The sequence below is a fragment of the Rhinoderma darwinii genome, chromosome 11 (assembly GCF_050947455.1).
Source record: "Rhinoderma darwinii isolate aRhiDar2 chromosome 11, aRhiDar2.hap1, whole genome shotgun sequence".
NCBI classification, from domain to species: domain Eukaryota; kingdom Metazoa; phylum Chordata; class Amphibia; order Anura; family Rhinodermatidae; genus Rhinoderma; species Rhinoderma darwinii.
Window position 1 is genome coordinate 42,032,985 of NC_134697.1, and position 19,579 is coordinate 42,052,563.

Below are 19,579 nucleotides of genomic sequence, written 5' to 3' on the forward strand. Positions count from 1 at the left end.
GCTATCCTTTTACTCTCCTGCTTTCACATAAGTTGCTACAGCTAGATTCAATAGCATCGCTTCCCCCTTTCCTTCGACTCGGTGTTACCTGTCATTTATTAGTACCATGCATTGCTTACCGTACATACACGTACCAACTACCGTAATACTGTTGTGGTACTAATCGGTGTATTTTTGTGGCCCTTGTACAGTCCAGTCATGTTTTTGGATCCTCTGTATATTTTATATTTCCTCATTGTTTAAACTTTAAGTAATAAAATTGATATTTTTCACATTTTCTATATAAATAGTGTCTGACTCCTGTTTCTCAGTTGTAATGTATTGGAGTTTATATTTCGTTACCTCTCTCTTGTAATTTGGAGGTGTTTAACCGTACGTAGGGATCACCTAGCCATTGAACGTGTCCTGTGAGACTTATGTTGTTTAATATTAGATCAATGACCAATGAAGGGTCTAAATGAAGGGGCCGGTCAGCGCCACGTCCTCTTCATTGTTTACCAGGTAGAGCATGCACCTTCTTTAGAAGCTGTGCCTGGTACTGCAGCTCTTTAGGACTGAGCAGCAATACCAGACATAGTCACTACTAAATGTGAAGCTCTGTACCTGGTAAACAATAAAGGGGATGCTGCTCTCCTCAGAGTCCCATCAATCTGATATCAAAGGCTTATCTTAAGTAGAGCCCATTGATATCAAAGTCTCAGAAAACACTTTAAAGCAATGTATAATATATTATTTTTTACAGTGTATGGTGGTGGCGGCACTGCATAGTACTGTTATTTAGAGGGGGGGGGGCGCCAACAGGAGGTATTGCACAGGGCACCATCCAGCATATGACTGTAATATCATGACCAGATATAATCACCACATAGTGACTGAATAATATTACCATACTGTTACTAAATAACCACTATACAGAGACTAATATTACTAGTATACAGTGACCATATATTGGTAGATAGAAGGTCTACACAAGCGCACTGCAGACCATATAAGTAAATGCACTACAGTTAAATTTAGTGACTCACAGGTGACGTCCCCTCGGGTTGTAGTCGTCCACTTTCCTTTTATTTCTCATCCGGCCCAGACCGCCATAATGAATTTTCTGCAGAATTAGCAGCACAGAGGTCTTTTACTCCTCAATTTTCCTACAACTCCCCACCTATTCTCATCCCTTTACACAAACTCGCCATTCATAGTGCCCCAGATGGTAATAATGCCCATTTTGGGGCCCCACACAGTGATAGCACCACCCTTTTGTGCTCCAGACAGTAATAGGGACACCCAAACAGTAATAGTGTCCCCTTTAGGCCCCGAGCAGTTATAATGTCCACACACAATAGTAATGTCTCACTTTGTACCCCCACACAGCAGGTCTTCTTTTGTTCCACTATATAGTAGTTAGGTCTCCCATACAGTAGCTAGATTCGCCATAAAAATAATTAGGTTTCCATACAGTAGTTATGCCCCCCATACAGTAGTTAGGTCCCTATATAGTAAAGTTCCCGATACAGTAAAATGGTCCTTTATACAGTAGGTAGGCGCCCCCATATAGTAGTTAGGCGCCCCATATGGTAGTTAGGTCCTCCATACAGTAATTAGGCCCTCATCTAGTATTTAGGTCCCCATACAGCAGTAAGGCACCCCATACAATAGTTAGGTGCTCCATGTAGTAGTTAGGACTCCCATACATCAGTTAGGTTTACCCATATAGTAGTTAGGTGCCCCATACCGTAGTTAGGTGCCCCATACAGTAGAAATGTGCCTCCATATAGTAGCTAGGTGCACATATAGTAGTTAAGTCCCCCATACAGTAGTAGGGCCACCATACCCCCATATAGTAGTTATGTCCCCCATACTGTAGTTAGGCCCCATACAGTAATTAAGTGCCCTCATATAGTACTTAGGTGCCTCCATATAGTAGTGAGACCCCCAGTGTAACGTCCAATGGGGTTGTGAATCCACTGGGCTACGCCACCGCAATGGAGAAGCTTCTGTCCAGACAGGTATAATACAGTCACTGGTAGATGTTACCTTCGTAGCAGCTGGAAAGTCAGATTGCAGGTAGCGGATACAATCTGGTGACGGATTACTGGAAGCAGGCTGGTACCGGATTACTGGAAGCAGGCTGGTGCCAGATTACTGGAAGCAGGCTGCTGATCTTTTCACGATGCAGCCGGGCCTTGTAATTCTGGGGGAGAATAGTGTGTCAGAACTTTGTGTAGTACAATTAGAAGGTGCTGGGCAACCCGCCTGATCTAATAGTATGGGTGTAACTAATAGGCTGTATGCGAGCATGGTGCACTACATGTAGCCGTGTGACTGCCACACTTATAGAAGCTATATCAGTGTGCTATGATAATACGAAGCAGCCACCCCCTCATGAATAGTATGTGTGAGAGTGGCTGTTCATCAGTATTTTGTACCTGGGCAATCTCCCAGTATGTAGCATTGTGGTTTGTCTGCATCGTGTTGGGAATTGGTGTGTATACCTGCCCTTGTGAGTAAGTATGTCCTTTTCAGTGATTTTAAATTAATATAGTTATTTTCTGTGATTTGTTTGTAATAAGGGGGGTGTCGGTGGTCAGCAGCCGCAGACTTGACACCCAGATAGTACTTAGGTGCCCCTATATAGTTGTGAGGCTTCCAGATAGTAGTTAAGTCCCCCCGATAGTAGAAAGTATATGTAAACGCAACGAGAACAGAACTTTACTCAAAAATAATCAGACAGTAACCTGTGTCTCATAGTGGTTCTGGTTAGAAACCCTATCCTCCATAAAGCCTTACCCTGCAAGCTAGAAACAGTGAGCTATGTGCATATCAGAGCTGTGATAAACACAGATGGGAAGATCTAAAGTGTATCAACCCTATTCTGTAAAAACACAGACAGTAGAATGTAGAATAGGGCCAAATTCAATGACCGACCGACTGTGTGAACAACGGCAAACCGTGGACAGGACTGTAGGAACTATTGGGTTGGAGACACCAGCTCAAAAAGATTGTCAGAGACTTTAAGAAATTAAATATGCTTCTGGATATGTCATAAAATAAAAAAATGAAACTATACTCATCTGTTAAATCCCCCGCCATTTGAGCGTCAATTCTCCGGTGGTCCGTGTCCAGGCTTGGTGTTCATGACCTGCAGTGATGACATGCCATACATACACATGACCACTGCAGCTAATCACTGGCCTCACTTGCATGTACGACACGTCACCGCGGAGGCCAGTGATTGTCTGAAGCAGTCACGTGGATCCACAACATGTCCTTTCTGCAGAAATAGTGAAGAGAGACCGGCAGGGAGCACCGGAGTACCGGCACTGAAGTGGCAGGGGATTCCTTTTTAATTTTATAACATATCCTGCAGCCTATGTAATTGCTTAAAGTCGATAACGACTTTAACACCTCAGAAGCATTTTGGTTTATTTTTATTAATTTCCATTAGGGTACAGTATACTACACTATGAGGCTCTTGTTGATGTCAGTTTATTTTTCTTTCTTATACTAAATATCTATGGACTGTTCAGACTGTGAGCCCCCGCTGGCTATACTGCTATAGAGGAACATTGTGCGCTGATATACAGTGAATATTGTTCATGTTACCACCAATTGCCCATGTGCTGTACATTAGGTGATATGTGTACAATGTTGCAACCTATATGGCTGTACCTATCCTCTCCTTCAGTGCTTGTCTTGAGGCCCAGCACTGCTTACAGAGTGATATAGGTAAGCAGAAGGGCATTTTAAACATTCTTTTTTTTTTCGGTCATGCAAGCTGCATGATCGAGGAATCGACCTTTGATTCTCTCGGTGCGGCGGCAGAGAATGACTGAACTTTAAATGACAAAATTATCGTTTCTCGTTCATGCATCTGCTCATTCATAGATAGATTTTAAGAATTTCCCAGGTACGTATGGAAGTTTATCCTGCTTGTGAAATGTCAACAGTAGTCATCTCAAAACTTACGTGTCTCCCTACTGCAGGTATTTTTTGGGGATGGCTTTATGTAAAGACGCCCTTCTAGGTAGTTTGGCTCTTTATTTTGCATTGCTTACCTCTTTGGTTTACCCACATTCTCCATATTTGTTTGCATTAAAGATGTGCAATGGTGAGTCCACAGAAGTGTCAAATTTTCTTCTGTGCAAAATGTACCAATTTTGAGATTTATTGCCGGATCCTGCAAAATTAATACATTTTAATAATTTTAAAATCAGCAAATCTTTTGTAGGAAGCACAGGATGTGGGTGCTTTATCTTCTGTAAGATAATTGTTTAAAGGCTTCATTAGAATTAACGGGTACGACTGCAAAGGTGGAGGAGATCTGAACCAGGCACAGAGTTGCACCTGGCCTGAGGTGTCTGTGTCACTTTGTCAATGAAGCACCATGGAGACAAGGACTATTGTTCTGCGGCTGAATGAACCTTGGCCATGTGATTTGCAATAGCAACAAGTGCAAGCCAGAAATTCCCTAACACAACAAACAAGTATTTATAAACTTTTGTTTTACTTCTTGCATAATATTAAGTAGAGATTCCTTTTGGATTTTAAGGGTACAGGACAAGTAATGGAAATTTCCAAAACACATATAGGAAAGTGGTCTTGCTCAGACTCCCTATTCTGACTATGGGATCAGGCGTATCCATTTCAGGATGTGTAAGTAGTAACTTTCTGTATTCTGTACTTTCTGTCGTTTCCTCTGTGTTGGTGTAATGCTGCATGTCTCTCTATGTGTGTGTTGAATATTTCCGGCTTGTCAACAGAATCTTTTCAACAAGGTGGTAATCTGCATTTATTTTACCATGTTTGTCACTTCCATTAAAACGTGAAATAAAGTCACTGTTCTATATGATCATCTCCATGTCTCTATGGTCAGTTTAACATGTAACAATTTGTCATATCTGATATTACATTGTAGTAAATGGGATTTTGTAAAATCTCAATAATAATGCAACTGAAATCCTGGCTGTTGATAGGTGTTCTAAAATTGCTGCATGTCCTTTCTGGGGCAGTTTTTATTCATTGACTGTAATGCCGACATCAGTGGCACTAACAATGCATGTAATACATGCCGTTTCTACACGCCGCGCCGCAATTCCGTCTTCCATAGAAGGAGTTCTCCTAGATTTGCTTCTTTAGAAGAAAGCCACGACCATGGCAGAACCACATTACAAACAGCATTTAAATGTCATTTTAAAGCCAGGTTCACACAGTTTTGATGTCGTTTTTGGCTTAGTTTTTTGAGCCACAGCCAGAAGTGGATCCAAAATATAGAAAAAGTATAAGGAAAAGACTGCTGCATCTCCTTTTTTGTGTCCTCTTCCTGTGTTTACAAAAAACAAGAGAGAGGACCCAGATATCTGGTGCGCTGAGATACACACAAAAACACATCAATATCGCCAAAGGCAAAAAGATTAGCCCTTGTTTAACAGATACCTATTGAATGCTTACTAATATTGTGACATATAACTTTATTATGAATAACTATAAGCATACAAATGAAGATTAAAAACGCAATGTGAACTGAGAAGTCTCCTTTCAATGATACTAATAATACTCTGTAGTCTGTGCCATCTGAGTGCAAACCACCATCTCTGATGGCCGCACTACCTATATAAAAGAGCTATAATTCGCGGCTGCAGTCCCGCTTGAAAAGGGACTTAGAATTGTCAGAGCACATTGAAGTTTAAAAAAGAAAGAGCCCCCCGACATGTTTCACCACCGTAGTGGCGTCCTCAGAGGAAAATGGGGCTAAATTTAGCTCCATTTTCCCCTGAGGACGCCACCTCGTCTGTCACACGAGAGTGAAAAAAAATGGCCATTAAAAACTGATCAACTGTCAGTTTTTCATGGCCATATGCCATCCGTTTTCATGGGCGTTAAAAAAAAAGGATGGATTTCATTTGTCAGGGTTTTTTTGGTCCCAACCCCCTGAAAACACCAGAGTGCCCACGTAGATAGTGCCGCAATGTCCCTTGTAGATAGCACCCCCTCTAGATAGCACCCCGCTTGTAGATTGCACCCCCTCTGTGGATAGCACCACCATAGCTTCCTGTAGGACCGGATTCCCTCTGGCCGGGGATTCCGCTCATAGACGGAGCACCTGACGTCTCTGTCCATACATGGACAGTGACGTCAGGGGCTTCCTCTAAGGGCAAAATCCCCTGCCACAGCATCTAGAGTGGGATCAGAGGCAGCCCCTGACGTCACTGTCCATATATAGACAGTGACGTCAAGGGCTTTCCCAAGACAGGAGTCCCCGACCAGAGATGTTGCGATGCTCTGTCTCGGGACTACATAGGTGAAAGCCCTGACTTCACTGTCCATATATGAACAGTGCTGTCAGGGGCTTCCCCGGGCTTAGCACTCAAAGTAGCGCTGAAACAGGGGAGTCCTCAGCCAGGATCAGTTTTTACCGGCCGTTACAAGGATTGATTCCTGAAACTCGCCCAGTAAAAACTGATCAATTGACTTTTATGGGGGCTGTCTGCCCGTGAATACGGCCAAAAATAGGACATGTCCTATTTTTTGACGTCCGGTATTCAAAGGCCATTAAAAAAATGGCCGCGTGAATACACTCACAGAACTTCATTGTTCTGAAAGCCACCGTGTGAATGTAGCCTAAGCCAAAAACGGTGTCAAAATGGCATGTGTGATTATGGCCTTAAAGGGATTGTCCATTGGCCATCGCCACTCTTTGATGACTTCTAAAGGCAATCACTACTCTCAGCGGTAATACTAGCAAGAACGGTACGTCACCACTGAGGTCAGTTATTGGCCTCAAAAGTCAACAAAGACTGTCAGTGTCCACCAGAGCATTGGCGCTGGAGCAGCAAGGGATTTAATAGGTGAGTTATGTTTGGTTTGTTATTTTATCACATTTCCTGCAGCTAGCTTGTTTTCATATTCTTTCAGACAACCCTTTAAGGTGTTTTTTTTATACTGTAGCAGTGGCGCAGATTTCTGATTTGCCACTAATCCTATGTGTGAACATACCCTTATGTGCCCAGAGATCAAAATATAGTGCCAGACAGATACTGGGAGAACAAACATCCCATGGTTGCCCAAGAGCTTTCAGCATAAACAATCAGAGGCGTAACTTGAAGCTCATGGGCCACAATGCAAAATCTGTCACAGGGTTTGCAACTACCATGTGACATTAATAATACTGTTGTCTTCTTATGCGGCAGAGGGGTCTTTGGACCCCCCTCAGATATCAGGGCCCGGGTGAAACTGCCACCTCTGCACTCCTTGTAGCTATGCCCCTGTAATCATTGTTTTAGGCTGTTGGTTAGAATTTGATTTTCTCTTGGATTCCTTGTTCTAGCTGCACATCACGCCTTCCTGTAACATGAACTTTTCTGCAAGTATGTGCGTATTAAAGAGGATCTGTTTTTTCTTAAAATTCTGTGTTGTGCCTTTTCTCTGTTATTTTTCACAGAAATGTACCAATACATTAACCACAACTGGGTGTTTCTATTTCCCTTGTCAAAGGGGTGTGTCTGTCAAGCTCTGTCAGCACTGATATAATATTGTCAGTCTCTGCAGGGACACAACTCCAACTGGTAACACCCAGTTGTCAATTTATTCATAAATTTCTAGGAGGAATAACAGAAGAACGGCACAACGTAGAGTTCTAAGAAAATATGTTCCAAAATTGTTATTTCACGGGGAATACAATTATTTACTAAAACAGACATATCAGAAAAGGTGACAGGTCCTCTTTAAGGAACTGCAGATAATGTCAACACTTTCAAAACGGAGTTACACTTTATCTGATCACTGGTTATCACAATGCTTTAGTGTGGGTCATGTTGACCGGTCTTATGCTTTCATTGTCATTATGTGAACACGACGACGCTCATATATCAATAGCTTTGTTTGTACAACACTTTATAATGGCAGAGAAATTTGCAGTGATTTTAAATATTGCTAGACATTTTGTAAATTTACTTTAGGCTTCGTTCACATATCCGTTAGGGCTCTATTCTGACGTTCCATCGGAGGGGCCCATCAGAATACGACTACGCTATTGATTTCGTCAAAACGACGGAACCCTTGCACAACTGAGACAAACGGAAACTATTTGGACCGGAACAGTCACCATTGAAATCAATGTTGATGAAAACGGAAACCTATGGTTTCCGTTTGTGTAAGTCAGGGCTCTAGTCTAACGGAAACCTCAGACGGAACGTCAGAATAGAGCCCTAACGGATATGTGAACGCGCCAAACATAAGACGAGGCAAACAAGTATGCCATGTCTAGTGCTCTATATCTTTATCAAGGTAAAGTGTGTCAGACTACACAGACTACAATGGGGACCAGACTAATCACACCATTATCACTATTAAAGTCAATGGGAGATTAAAAAAAGAGTCAAGTGAGCATGCTCGGTTGTTTCTGTATCTCCCATTCCCTGTAGGACTGGTTTCAGATGGCCGCATTTTAGCTTCTGTGTTACGTCCATAATACCTGACGTGTACAAGGGTTTTTCCGGACCCCATAGGCCATTTTAAGACTGTCTAAAGCTAGCCTAGTGAAAAGTGAACAGGCCACCTCTCTGCCAGGAAGAGTAGACTGGGCAGCTCCACTCTCAGGACCACTCTAAGTGTCCCAGTGGTTGCCCCTGTGCCAATCAGACATTTTTGTTTTGTAGTATAGATATGTCTTAAAAGTTCATGGTGGGAAAACCCTTTAAGGCCAGGTTCACACAGAGTTTTTTTACAAGTTTTTTGGCGTGGAAACCGCACCGCAAAACTCGCCAAAAACCGTCCGAAAATGCCTCCCATTGATTTCAATGGGAGGCGGAGGCGGTTTTCTCCTGCGAGCGGTGAAACCGGCTCGCGGGAGAAAGAAGGGACATGCCCTATCTTTGGGCATTTACGCCTCTGACCTCCCATTGACATCAATGGGAGGCAGAGAAAGCGTATTTTGCTGCGTTTTATGCCCACGGCGCTCAATGGCCATGGGCGAAAAACGCAGCGAAAATAGCTGTGCAGGCAGAGGAAAATCTGCCTCAAACTTACATACTGAATTTTGAGGCAGATTTTCCGCCTGCAAAAAACTCAGTGTGAACCCGGCCTAAGGGAAGTTGTCCCTATGTGACATAGCCTCTTTATTCAATATTGAAAATAATATGTAATTGATATATCATTATTTTTTATGATGATTCTCCAGAGATATATGAGCAGCACATTGCTGTCTAAGGGTATGTTCACACGTGCACGTCCGTTACGGCTGAAATTATGGAGCTATTTTCAGGAGAAAAACATGAAAACAGCTCCTGAATTTCTGACGTAATGGCATGTGCAGGCGTTTTTCGCAGCGTCCATTACGGACGTAATTGGAGTTGTTTTTCTATGGAGTCAATGGAAAACGGCTCCAATTACTTCCCAAGAAGTGACATGCACTTCTTTGACGCGGGCGTCTTTTTTACGCGCCGTCTTTTGACAGCGGCGCGTAAAAAAAATGACCGTCGGCACAGTACATCGTAAAGCCCATTCAAATGAATGGGCAGATGTTTGCCGACGCTTTCAAGCACTATTTTCAGCCGTAATTCCAGGCGTAAAACGCCTGAATTACGTCCGAAAATAGTGCGTGTGAACCCAGACTTAGGTAGCAGAATAGTAAGGCATTTGGAAATTCTAAAATAATGGTCCACATAATCCTTAATGGGGGTTTCCATGTCTTTATCCAAATGTGGCAATTGTGTATGTACATAGTACTGATATGGCTATGCACTGAGTGCTCAGAAAGGGGTACAGAAGATTTCACTTGTGGTTTATATATGTTCTAAATTCTGTTCCAGCAATCTCTTTGTGCTGTGCAAGTTAGAAAATTAACCAGTAGGATTACACCAGAACATGTGGAGCAGAAGAAGACCACAAATGCTGCATCTAATGTTTCCCCTGCAGAAGAGAAATCACCAGAAGAAGGTGGTATTCCTTTACTGATTAAAGAGGCTGTGCAGTATCTGTGCACCTTCGGTAAGTTAGCAGGTTAGATGGGTAATATAGTTATTTAGGATATATTACAAAAAACAACACAATGCATAAAAAACAATCTTCAATGTGCATGTAGCTTTATGAATTTCTTCTTTTTTTTAAATCATCTTCAGACTAGAAATATAAGCCTAAGGCCTTATGCACACGAACGTGCTTTTGCGGCTGCAATTCCCCCGAAAATCCATGGGAGAAGTGCAGCCCCATTCATTCCTATGGGGCCATGCACACAACCGTGCATGGCCTGGGAGCCTGGACCGCAGAAAGAATGGGCAAGCCTTATTACGGCCGTGTTCTGCAGGTTCAGGCTCATTAAAATAATGGCCGTGGCCATGTGCACGGCCCGCGATTTGCGGACGGCTCGCGTCTGACACTCCGCTGCCGGCCGGCCGACCCCAAAATCACAGCCGTGCACATGGCTACTGTCGTGTGCATGAGGCCTTAGGCCATTTTCACACGTCAATATTTTGCATCAGTATTTGCAAGCCAGAACAAGGTGTGGATTGAAAACAAGGAAAAGTTACAAATCTTTCTATTAATTTTCATTTGTTTATAACTCAGGGTTTTGGTTTCCAAATATTGATACAAAATACTGACCAAAATACATCAAACTTTTGATAAGTCATAAAGACATATCAAAAGTTTGGATTGGTGGGGGTCTGGGTGCTGAGACCCCCACCGTTGCTGAAATGACGGTGCAGAAATGCTCAGCTGAACACTTTGCTCCTTTGGCTGTGATCAGCGCTTCTCGTCAGGCTGAAGACAGTTCACATAGACATTCTGTGTAAGCCTGACGATGAGCGATGATCCCAGCCGAAGCAGCAAAGTGTTCAACTGAGCGTTTCATCATCATCATCATCATCATCATCATCATCATCATTTCAGCAATGGTGGGGGTCTCAGCCCCCGGACCTCCCCGATCCAAACTTTTGATATGTCTCTATGACATATCAAAAATTTGATGAATGCGTAGTTCCCATTTAAGTGTATTTCTTGAGTAGTTTTTTACGTGTTGTTTTCTTTGCATCTACATTTACTGTTACATTCTAAGAAATGAATTCCACGAAAAGCACGCCATGTTCCACTATTACCAACACTTTTCCAGGATTTGTTGTTGTTGGAAATGTTTTGACAAATGGAAACTGGGAAGCTTTTCTACTACTAAAGGAGCTTTACTCTCTGCAGTGTAAGGGTCCTTTTACACGGGCCAATTTTCGAGGAAATTAGCGTTTACAGAACGCTCGTTATTTCCTGTTTATAAACAGGGCAACGATCAGCCGTATATAGTTTTGTCAGCCTATAGTTTTGTCAGCCTAAAATATTACTGTTGTCGCAGCACATATCCCTATGTAATCAGGGAGACGTGTTGCCGACTGTAGCGTCCATGGCCGCGGGCCGTCGGGTTTACTCATCTCCCGACGCCAGCAGCCATGGACCCATGAGCGCTGGCCCCCATCTCCTTCCTAAGAGACGCCAGCGCTCACTTCCGCTCCGGTCTGCTGGGTCCCGTAGGGTGCGCGCGCACGCTCATGCCCGGCCTTAAAGGGCCAGCGCGCGCACAAAGGAAATCGTCATCATCATCAACTGCCACGATTTCCTGTTCTATAAGAAGGCTCCAGGCTTTTTAGATCCTTGCCTAAGCGTTGTTAGTTTTCCCAGTCTGTCTTGCAAATTGTCCCTTAGGGTATGTGCACACACACTAATTACGTCCGTAATTGACGGACGTATTTCGGCCGCAAGTCCCGGACCGAACACAGTGCAGGGAGCCGGGCTCCTAGCATCATACTTATGTACGATGTTAGGAGTCCCTGCCTCGCTGCCGGACAACTGTCCCGTACTGTAATCATGTTTTCAGTACGAGACAGTTGTCTTGCAGCGAGGCAGGGACGTACATAAGTATGATGCTAGGAGCCCGGCTCCCTGCACTGTGTTCGGTCCGGGACTTGCGGCCGAAATACGTCCGTCAATTACGGACGTAATTAGTGTGTGTGCACATACCCTTAGTGTTTCCCGTTCCAGTCGTTACCCGTGCCTTGTTCCTGTTCCTGTTTCCCGTGTTGTGCCTTTAGTATTGAGTCTGCCACATCAAGAGAAATCTGCCACGTCCTGTGTCATCTGCCACGTCCGGAGGAATCCGCCACGTCCTGTGTCATCTGCCACGTCCGGAGGAATCCGCCACGTCTAGCGCAACCTGCGGCACCTGTGTCATCCGCCATGTTTGGCGTTACCTGCTGCACCCATCTCCATCAGTGCCAGAGCTGCGGCCACTGTCCGGACTAACCATATACCCTTGTGCGGGACATTGTATTGCTGGGGTTTCCTGTTGTTTGGCCAGCTGCTTCCCCGCTACGGCGGTACGGCCTAGTGGGTCCACTAACCTGCTTCGTGACATCGACATGATAGAAATGTATAGGGACGAGCGATCGTAGTAATGATAACTTGTCCCCATACATAGCTCCTTATGAATGGAGCAGATGAGGGCCGATCAACGCTCGTTGACACGGCCAAAATGGGCTAATGTAAGAGGATCTTATTAGTAATACAATGGATTCCTAGATTACATCATTAACCCTTAAGAACCAGCCTATTTGGGGGCCATAAAGACTATGTGCACCTTTAAAATAAAAAAGTAAAGATAAGTGATTTAAAATCAACTTTTAAACTTAGATGTAATCGTTATTAGCTGGATCCTGTGTGTAAGAGACACGCAAGACCAGTTTTCAGTCAAGCCGTCAGTTCAGCTGACCATACGGAATAGGCTTTGATGGAAGGATACAGCTTCTCTGTATAAAGGATACTTAGAAGCTGTATCTTAAAAAATAAACATTTTTTTTTAAATAAAAGTATAAATGTGAATGCGCAGAAAGTTATTCCCTGCTAAGGTTCCTGGGCAAGTGATTACAAATGCTGCCTGACTCATGAACATACTAACAGGCTGCAGGAGTGGCTTGCAAGATGACTTTCATGGATTTCTGGATTGGCGAGGACCAGGTAAGTATTACTTTCCTGTGGGGCAGGTGCCTTCAGTATGTGTGTATCATAGGTGGAAGCCCTTTGACTTCTACAGTTTCCCAGAAGAGGGAATCCCAGATCTAGTTGGCTCCAATATCCTTTCCCATGGTTGTTGTGAATTAGCACACAATTTAAGGGGAATTGGCCCCACAGAGATCTAGTATGAACCAGAGCCGTTTGCTATGATTAAAATATCATCTTTCTTTTAGGTCTGGAACATAAGGGGCTATTTAGAGTCACTGGTTCTCTGAAAAAAGTAATAGCTCTAAAAGCAAAGTATGATGGTGGGGAGACGGTGGATCTAATACAAGAAGGTGATGTAGATACTGTAGCAAGTCTTCTAAAACGTTGCTTAAAGGAACTCCCCGAAGGTGTTATCCCAGAATCAACTCAGTCTTCATTAATGATTATTTATAAAGGTAATTACATCAGGACTGAAAAGACTTGAAAGGGTTTTCTCATCAAAAACATTTATGGCACATTTATTTGTCCTTGATGTCAGATCCCCTATCAATCCTGAGAACATGGACACCTGGTTCCCGAGGGAGAGGTGGTTGTGTGTGACCGGGCACCCATGTTCTCGGAGACATTTAGAGCATATCAAATCAATTTAATATTACAGAGCTAGTTACAGTGTCTCCATAACTGTGCCAGACACAGAGCCCCCATAACAGTTACAATGACAGTGACATGCATATCTAGCCAAAGTCTAGATAACAAAGTCAATCAAAGCATTCCCATAACAATGCATTCTCAGTACCCTATAAAATAGTATGTACAAATGCCTCCATAACAGAGCCAGCCTAGTGCCCTCATAAAGGGCTCCATAACAATATTGGCCACTTGCATAACTCCCTATTCCTCTGCCAAAAAAGGCGCAAAAGGAGAAAGTCGGCCTGGCACAAGCAATTTGTGTCTTTTATGTACCCCATTAGGATGTAGCACATATACTCTGGGGTATGTGGCCATTTGCACTGTGATGCATTATACATTTATATGTTTTCATAATATATCATATGTTGCTAATTTTGTGTTTTGTTTCCAAAGATCACAAAACACATGAGGAAGAATGCATCAAGCAACTGAAATATGTGATTGAAGATCTCAGCAGGACCCACTTTATTGTGCTCCACTATCTATGCACTTTCTTCATTAAGGTGGCTTCTTATAGTGAAATAAACAAAATGACCTTAGAAAATCTCTCTATTGTTCTAGGTCCAAGCTTTTTTAGGTATTGTATATTTTTTTTAAATATTTATAATAACAAAGTGCATCCCAAATAATAAAACATACAAATGAATGTTCCGGATTTCCTAGTTGCATAATTTAGATATTAAGGCCTCATGCACACGTACGTATTTTTTCCTTCCCGTAAATACTGGCGTAAATACGGGTCCTTGGTCACACGTATTCAACCCGTATTGCATCAGTATTTACAGACCCGTGCCCGTTGTCACCAGTATTTCACCCGTATTTACGGGTACGTTTTCGCTGCAAAATTGTACTGCATTAATCAGCAGCCCCTTCTCTCTATCAGTGCAGGATCAAGAGAAGGGGCAGCCCTTTCCGTAGTAAAAGAAATTCATACTTACCCGGCCGTTGTCTTGGTGACCCGTCCCTCTTTCGACATCAAGCCCGACCTCCCTGGCTGACGCGGCAGTCCATGTGACCGCTGCAGCCTGTGACTGGCCTGTGATTGGCTGCAGCGGTCACATGGGCTAAAACGTCATCCCGCGAGGCCGGACTGGAGGAAGAAGCAGGGAGTTCTGGGTAAGTATGAACTTTTTTACACTTTGATCTATATTGTGATCGGAAGTCACTGTCCAGGGTACTGAAAGAGTTACTGCCGATCGTTTAACTCTTTCAGCACCCTGGACAGTGACTATCCCCTGACGTCGCCTAGCAACGCTCCCGTAATTACGGGTGCACACACGTAGTCACCTGTAATTACAGGAGCCCCATAGACTTCTATGGGCCTGCCCGTGCCGTAATTACGGCCTGAAATAGGACATGTTCTATATTTTTCAACGGCACGGGCACCTTCCCGTAAGCATACGGGGTGGTACCCGTGGCCAATAGAAGTCTATGGGCCCGTAATTACGGGCCATAATTACGGCCAGTGATTACGGGCGTTTTTACGTTCGTGTGCATGGGGCCTAAGTAGTTGTTTGTGCTCTAGAGCTGCTCTTCTCTCTAACTGGTTACAACCCAATTTGGCCATTTTGGAGGCTATGTAGAACTTTGCATTGACATATAAACCGCAGTTCCCTTCTCTTCTCCCTCCTCCTCTACTCAGTACATGTCCGGGTACATTAGTAACACTGAGGTATTAATTCACACATGACATCCTACATCCATGCATATTTTTTATTCTTAAAGTTTTTGTTCATTTCCATGGAAAATGTAACTCATATAGTGCTAGTTTGTAACCTCATAGTGTGAACTGGATTCTATTATTTTCCCTCACATTTGAAACAATAATTTTTGTGGCTTTTGTGCTATCTGAAAGTGATAAATATTCAGATTTGCTTTATTTCTGCCATAATTACTTCTTGTTTTCTTTTGCTTTTTTTGTCATCAAATATCTCCAGGTCACACTGGCAACTTTATACTGTCATTCATTCATACCCTGCCCTTAGCTGCCCCAATGGAAGCCGTCCAATCAGGCTGACGTATAAAAATATAGAACAAATATGACTAAAGGTGTAGTCCCGAATAAGCAGCACTGAGTGGTGAAGATCCTAGGTTTTTAACTAGTACAGGTTCCACAGGGGGTACACGTCTTGTCTCTAGGGGGCCTTCGTAAGCACAGTTGATGATAGCTTTGATGTCATTTATTTGAGTAGAGGGTACTTGGCTGAGGAATGTTGAGAAACACTGGTGTAGATAAGAGATGACTTTGGGTAAAGGGCCTATTATACCGGGCGACAATCGCCCAAACCATTGTTCACATTTTATTGTGCGGTGTAAACATAATACGTTAGTTTGGCGTTGATCGGACCTTTTAGGAAGACACAAAAATCATTGTTTGACGGCAGTTTGTCCACGTGTGTAAACAGAAATCTGAATGTAGTGGAGGGAGAGGAGGAGACGATCGATGGTCAGTTCTCTGTTCTATAGTAGATGGCGGTAGCAGAGACTGTAACATAGATACTCAGATTTTAAATTAATTACTTCATATTTCATTTTCAGTGTTCCATTCAGCCCTAAATTTCAGGAGGAGCAGAATCTGTGTAACAACTTATTATTATATATATTAAGGAATTTTCAAAAGTTGACCGCAGATCGAGCACAACAAGAAAACATTGAGCAGGTACAAATTCATTCTACTTACTTAGTATTGCAAGAATGCTGAAATATTCTATGTATGTAATACTATGTCTACATCAATATTCTACAGATACTAAATAGGACATAATAGTGTTGGTTAAAGGGGTTTTCCAAGTGCAGGAAAGCTATGTTCACACGGCAAACCAAAAATGGACGTAAAATACGGAACTGTTTTCAAGTGAAAACAGACCCTGATTTTCAGCCATTTTTTAATCAACTAGCATTTTTTGTGGCGTTTTTTTACGGCCGTTTTTGGAGCTATTTTTCAATTGATTCAATTACGGCCCGAAAAACGGCTGAAAATAGCCTGTGTGAACATACCCTAAAAATGGAGCCAAAGGGGAAAATATAACAATAAATAATACATTACTCACCTGATAGATCCCCTGGCGTTCCAGCGCAGCCATGCTGTTCTTCTCCGCCGCTCTTTGTTGACTGTGCTGCAGCGATGATGAGCCCATATACCCACATGATCACTGTGGCCAATTACTGGCCTGAGTGGTCATGTGTCGTATACCACTGAGACCTGTGATTGGCTGTAGCGATGTTGTGGTATATGGGCTGTCAACAAAGAGCATCAGGGAGGACCGGAGCATCTTCGTTGGAACCACGGGGTTTTGTGAGGTGAGAAATGGGTCTTTTATTGTTTTATGGACTCCTCTTTGACAGATTTTTACAGAACTCGGAAAACCCTTTAAATATTGCAGGTTTTTTAAAGGGGTTTCCCAGGAATATACATTGATGGCCTTTCCTTAGGATCGGCCATCATGTATTATGGAGTCCCACTCCTAGGATCCCCGCTAATCAGCAAAATGGAGGGGCCCCAACACAATATCACTTGAATGGAGCTGAGCTGCAGTATCAGGCACAGCCGCACATACAAAGCTGCACAATGTCTGGATTAACACTGAAGGGGTCACTAGCGAGATCAGTAATGGCCTAACAATATATAGTCCCAGAAATTCTGACATTGTAATGATGATCTCATCTATCTATAAAGGATAGGTAGCTAGATGATAGATAGATAGATAGATAGATAGAGAGATAGATAGATAGATAGATAGATAGATAGATAGATAGATAGATAGATAGATAGATAGATAGATAGATAGATAGATAGATAGATAGATAGATAGATAGAGATAGATAGATGTCACGATCTGTGGGTATGTGGACCCACTGGGCTGTACCACCATAGCGGGATAGCAGCTGGCAAAACAGTGTGCCAAGTTAATATATATAGTCCAAGCACAAGGGTACCTCTGAGTAACCATAAAGGAGCCGTCAGGTCTCCTGATCAGGAAACATTGCAGCAGAAATCTCACACACCATTTATCCAGTGACCGCATGAGTGGACGCTGCATCATATAGATAGTAATAAACCAGTCTCCTAAAACTCACACATTGACTTCAATGGGTGCGTGATGCGTGAAATACGCCCAAAGAACGGACATGTCGTGACTTTTTCGCAGCGGACTCACGCTGCGTAAAAATCATGCAACTGTCTGCGCGGCCTCATAGACTAATATAGGTCCGTGCGACGCGTGTGAAAATCACACGCGTTGCACGGACGTATATCCTGTTCATCTGAATAAGCCCTAAAACACTGTATGCCTTTATGTCATTATGGTTATCCTTGTGGGGAAATTGTGGCTGTTATGGGGGTGCTGTCTAGAATTGAAACTACTCATGCCACATCTACTTTATACCTGACGTCATTTCTTAGACAAGGGCGGATGGAAGATTTATGGAGCAACTTGATTGGTTACTCTGATTGGTTGCTCTGGGCATCTCTAATTGCACTAGATTTTATAAAATCTTTCCTAATTGTATTATAGTTTTATTCCACCAGAGGTCAGCATCGCCTTTTGTATGCCATGTATTGCCCGATTTCATGAGACACATCTTCCATTTTGTGTTTTTTAAATGGCAAATACTGCACAATAAGGATTAAAAAAGAAACAACAAGAAAAAAAGAGAATCTCATGTTGCTGACTTTTTGCCCAATTTGGTATTAAAATAATAATTTCCAATATAATTCCTTAAATTCTGTTTTCCTTATCAATCATTGACTTATCAATCCGATCATTAGATTGGTAGGGTCCATGTATCGCTTTTTATTTACCTGCAAAATAAATCAAGTTTGTTATATCAATTTCCTAATAATAATAATAATAATAATAATAATAATAATAATAATTTAAAAAAAAATCAGTATATTGTGATTTAAAAAAAAACTAATATTATTCTATAAAAAGAATGGGAAATAAACAATAATTAAAAATGAAGCATCAGGGTCTATAGTAATCGGTACAGGTCGATTTGGGAGTTTAAGCTATATGTCGAAAATGGGAAAGCTCCAACAAAGGTCAAGCCTTCATCCTCTGTATACGTAAGACTGTGTTAATACTAGCATAAAAAAGAGGTAAGGCTTCGTTCACATCTGCGTCGGGACTCCGTTCATGGGTCCATCAACCATATTTAATATCAGTGCCTGACTATATTATAGAGCACCTCTTTTTCTGATCATCCAATATATTGGTCATCTAAGTAAGGTCTCATACAATGTACGCCTGACTGGTAACACATAGAGCCTCTATGGTTCTCTTCTACAGAGCCATATGCACTCTGTGAGCTGCCGAATGGTGCCTCCATACCTCAAAATATCTCCTTAATACAGCATTCAATTCTGTATAAACATCTGTGTGCCCTCGTATGAAATCAGAGGCATATTGAGGAGCAGTACGGCCCCATAGACTTCTATTGGTGCCGAATTAGGGCTGCGTAGAATTCTGAGGTTGTACATACCTGTAATATGAATATGTTCATTGGGCTTGAAGAGAATGTGTCATCAGACAATGACCTATTATTTAAATCAAGTTTTTATGTTAAAAAAAATTTAAGAATTTGTATCCGTTTTTTTTATATTATTATTTTATTCTCTATGCTATCTATAGTAAAAAATAATCCTAAAATCTTGCAGTTTTCACTCTGGCCACTGAGCCTCACACTAGACTGACACTTCCTGTTCTGTAGTGATCACTTCACAGCAGTCATCTCATTATTATCACAAGCAGGATAAGGCATCTTTCACATCTGGGTCGACTACGCTATTGATTCCAACATAAAAATGGAAACCTTACGGAACGAAGACAAATGCAAACCATTAGCAATGGAAGCATTGCCCTTGAAATCAATGGTAATGCAAACGAAAAGCTATGGTTCCCGTTCATGGGTTCCC

At 42.4% G+C, this 19,579-nt stretch overlaps 1 protein-coding gene and 1 long non-coding RNA gene across 2 annotated transcripts in view; one reads left to right on the forward strand and one right to left on the reverse strand.

Annotated features, from left to right (window-relative positions):
• The window catches only part of LOC142662901 (uncharacterized), a 224,171-nt gene that overhangs the window by 40,966 nt on the left and 163,626 nt on the right, over window positions 1-19,579 (reverse strand). The gene's annotated exons all lie outside the window — the stretch shown is intronic.
• The window catches only part of FAM13C (family with sequence similarity 13 member C), a 302,988-nt gene continuing 288,029 nt past the window's right edge, over window positions 4,621-19,579 (forward strand). Inside the window, exons 1-5 of the mRNA XM_075841177.1 lie at window positions 4,621-4,650; window positions 9,804-9,981; window positions 13,218-13,427; window positions 14,056-14,239; window positions 16,201-16,321. Coding sequence (XP_075697292.1) covers window positions 4,621-4,650; window positions 9,804-9,981; window positions 13,218-13,427; window positions 14,056-14,239; window positions 16,201-16,321 — 723 coding nt within the window. The remainder of the gene's footprint in view (window positions 4,651-9,803; window positions 9,982-13,217; window positions 13,428-14,055; window positions 14,240-16,200; window positions 16,322-19,579) is intronic.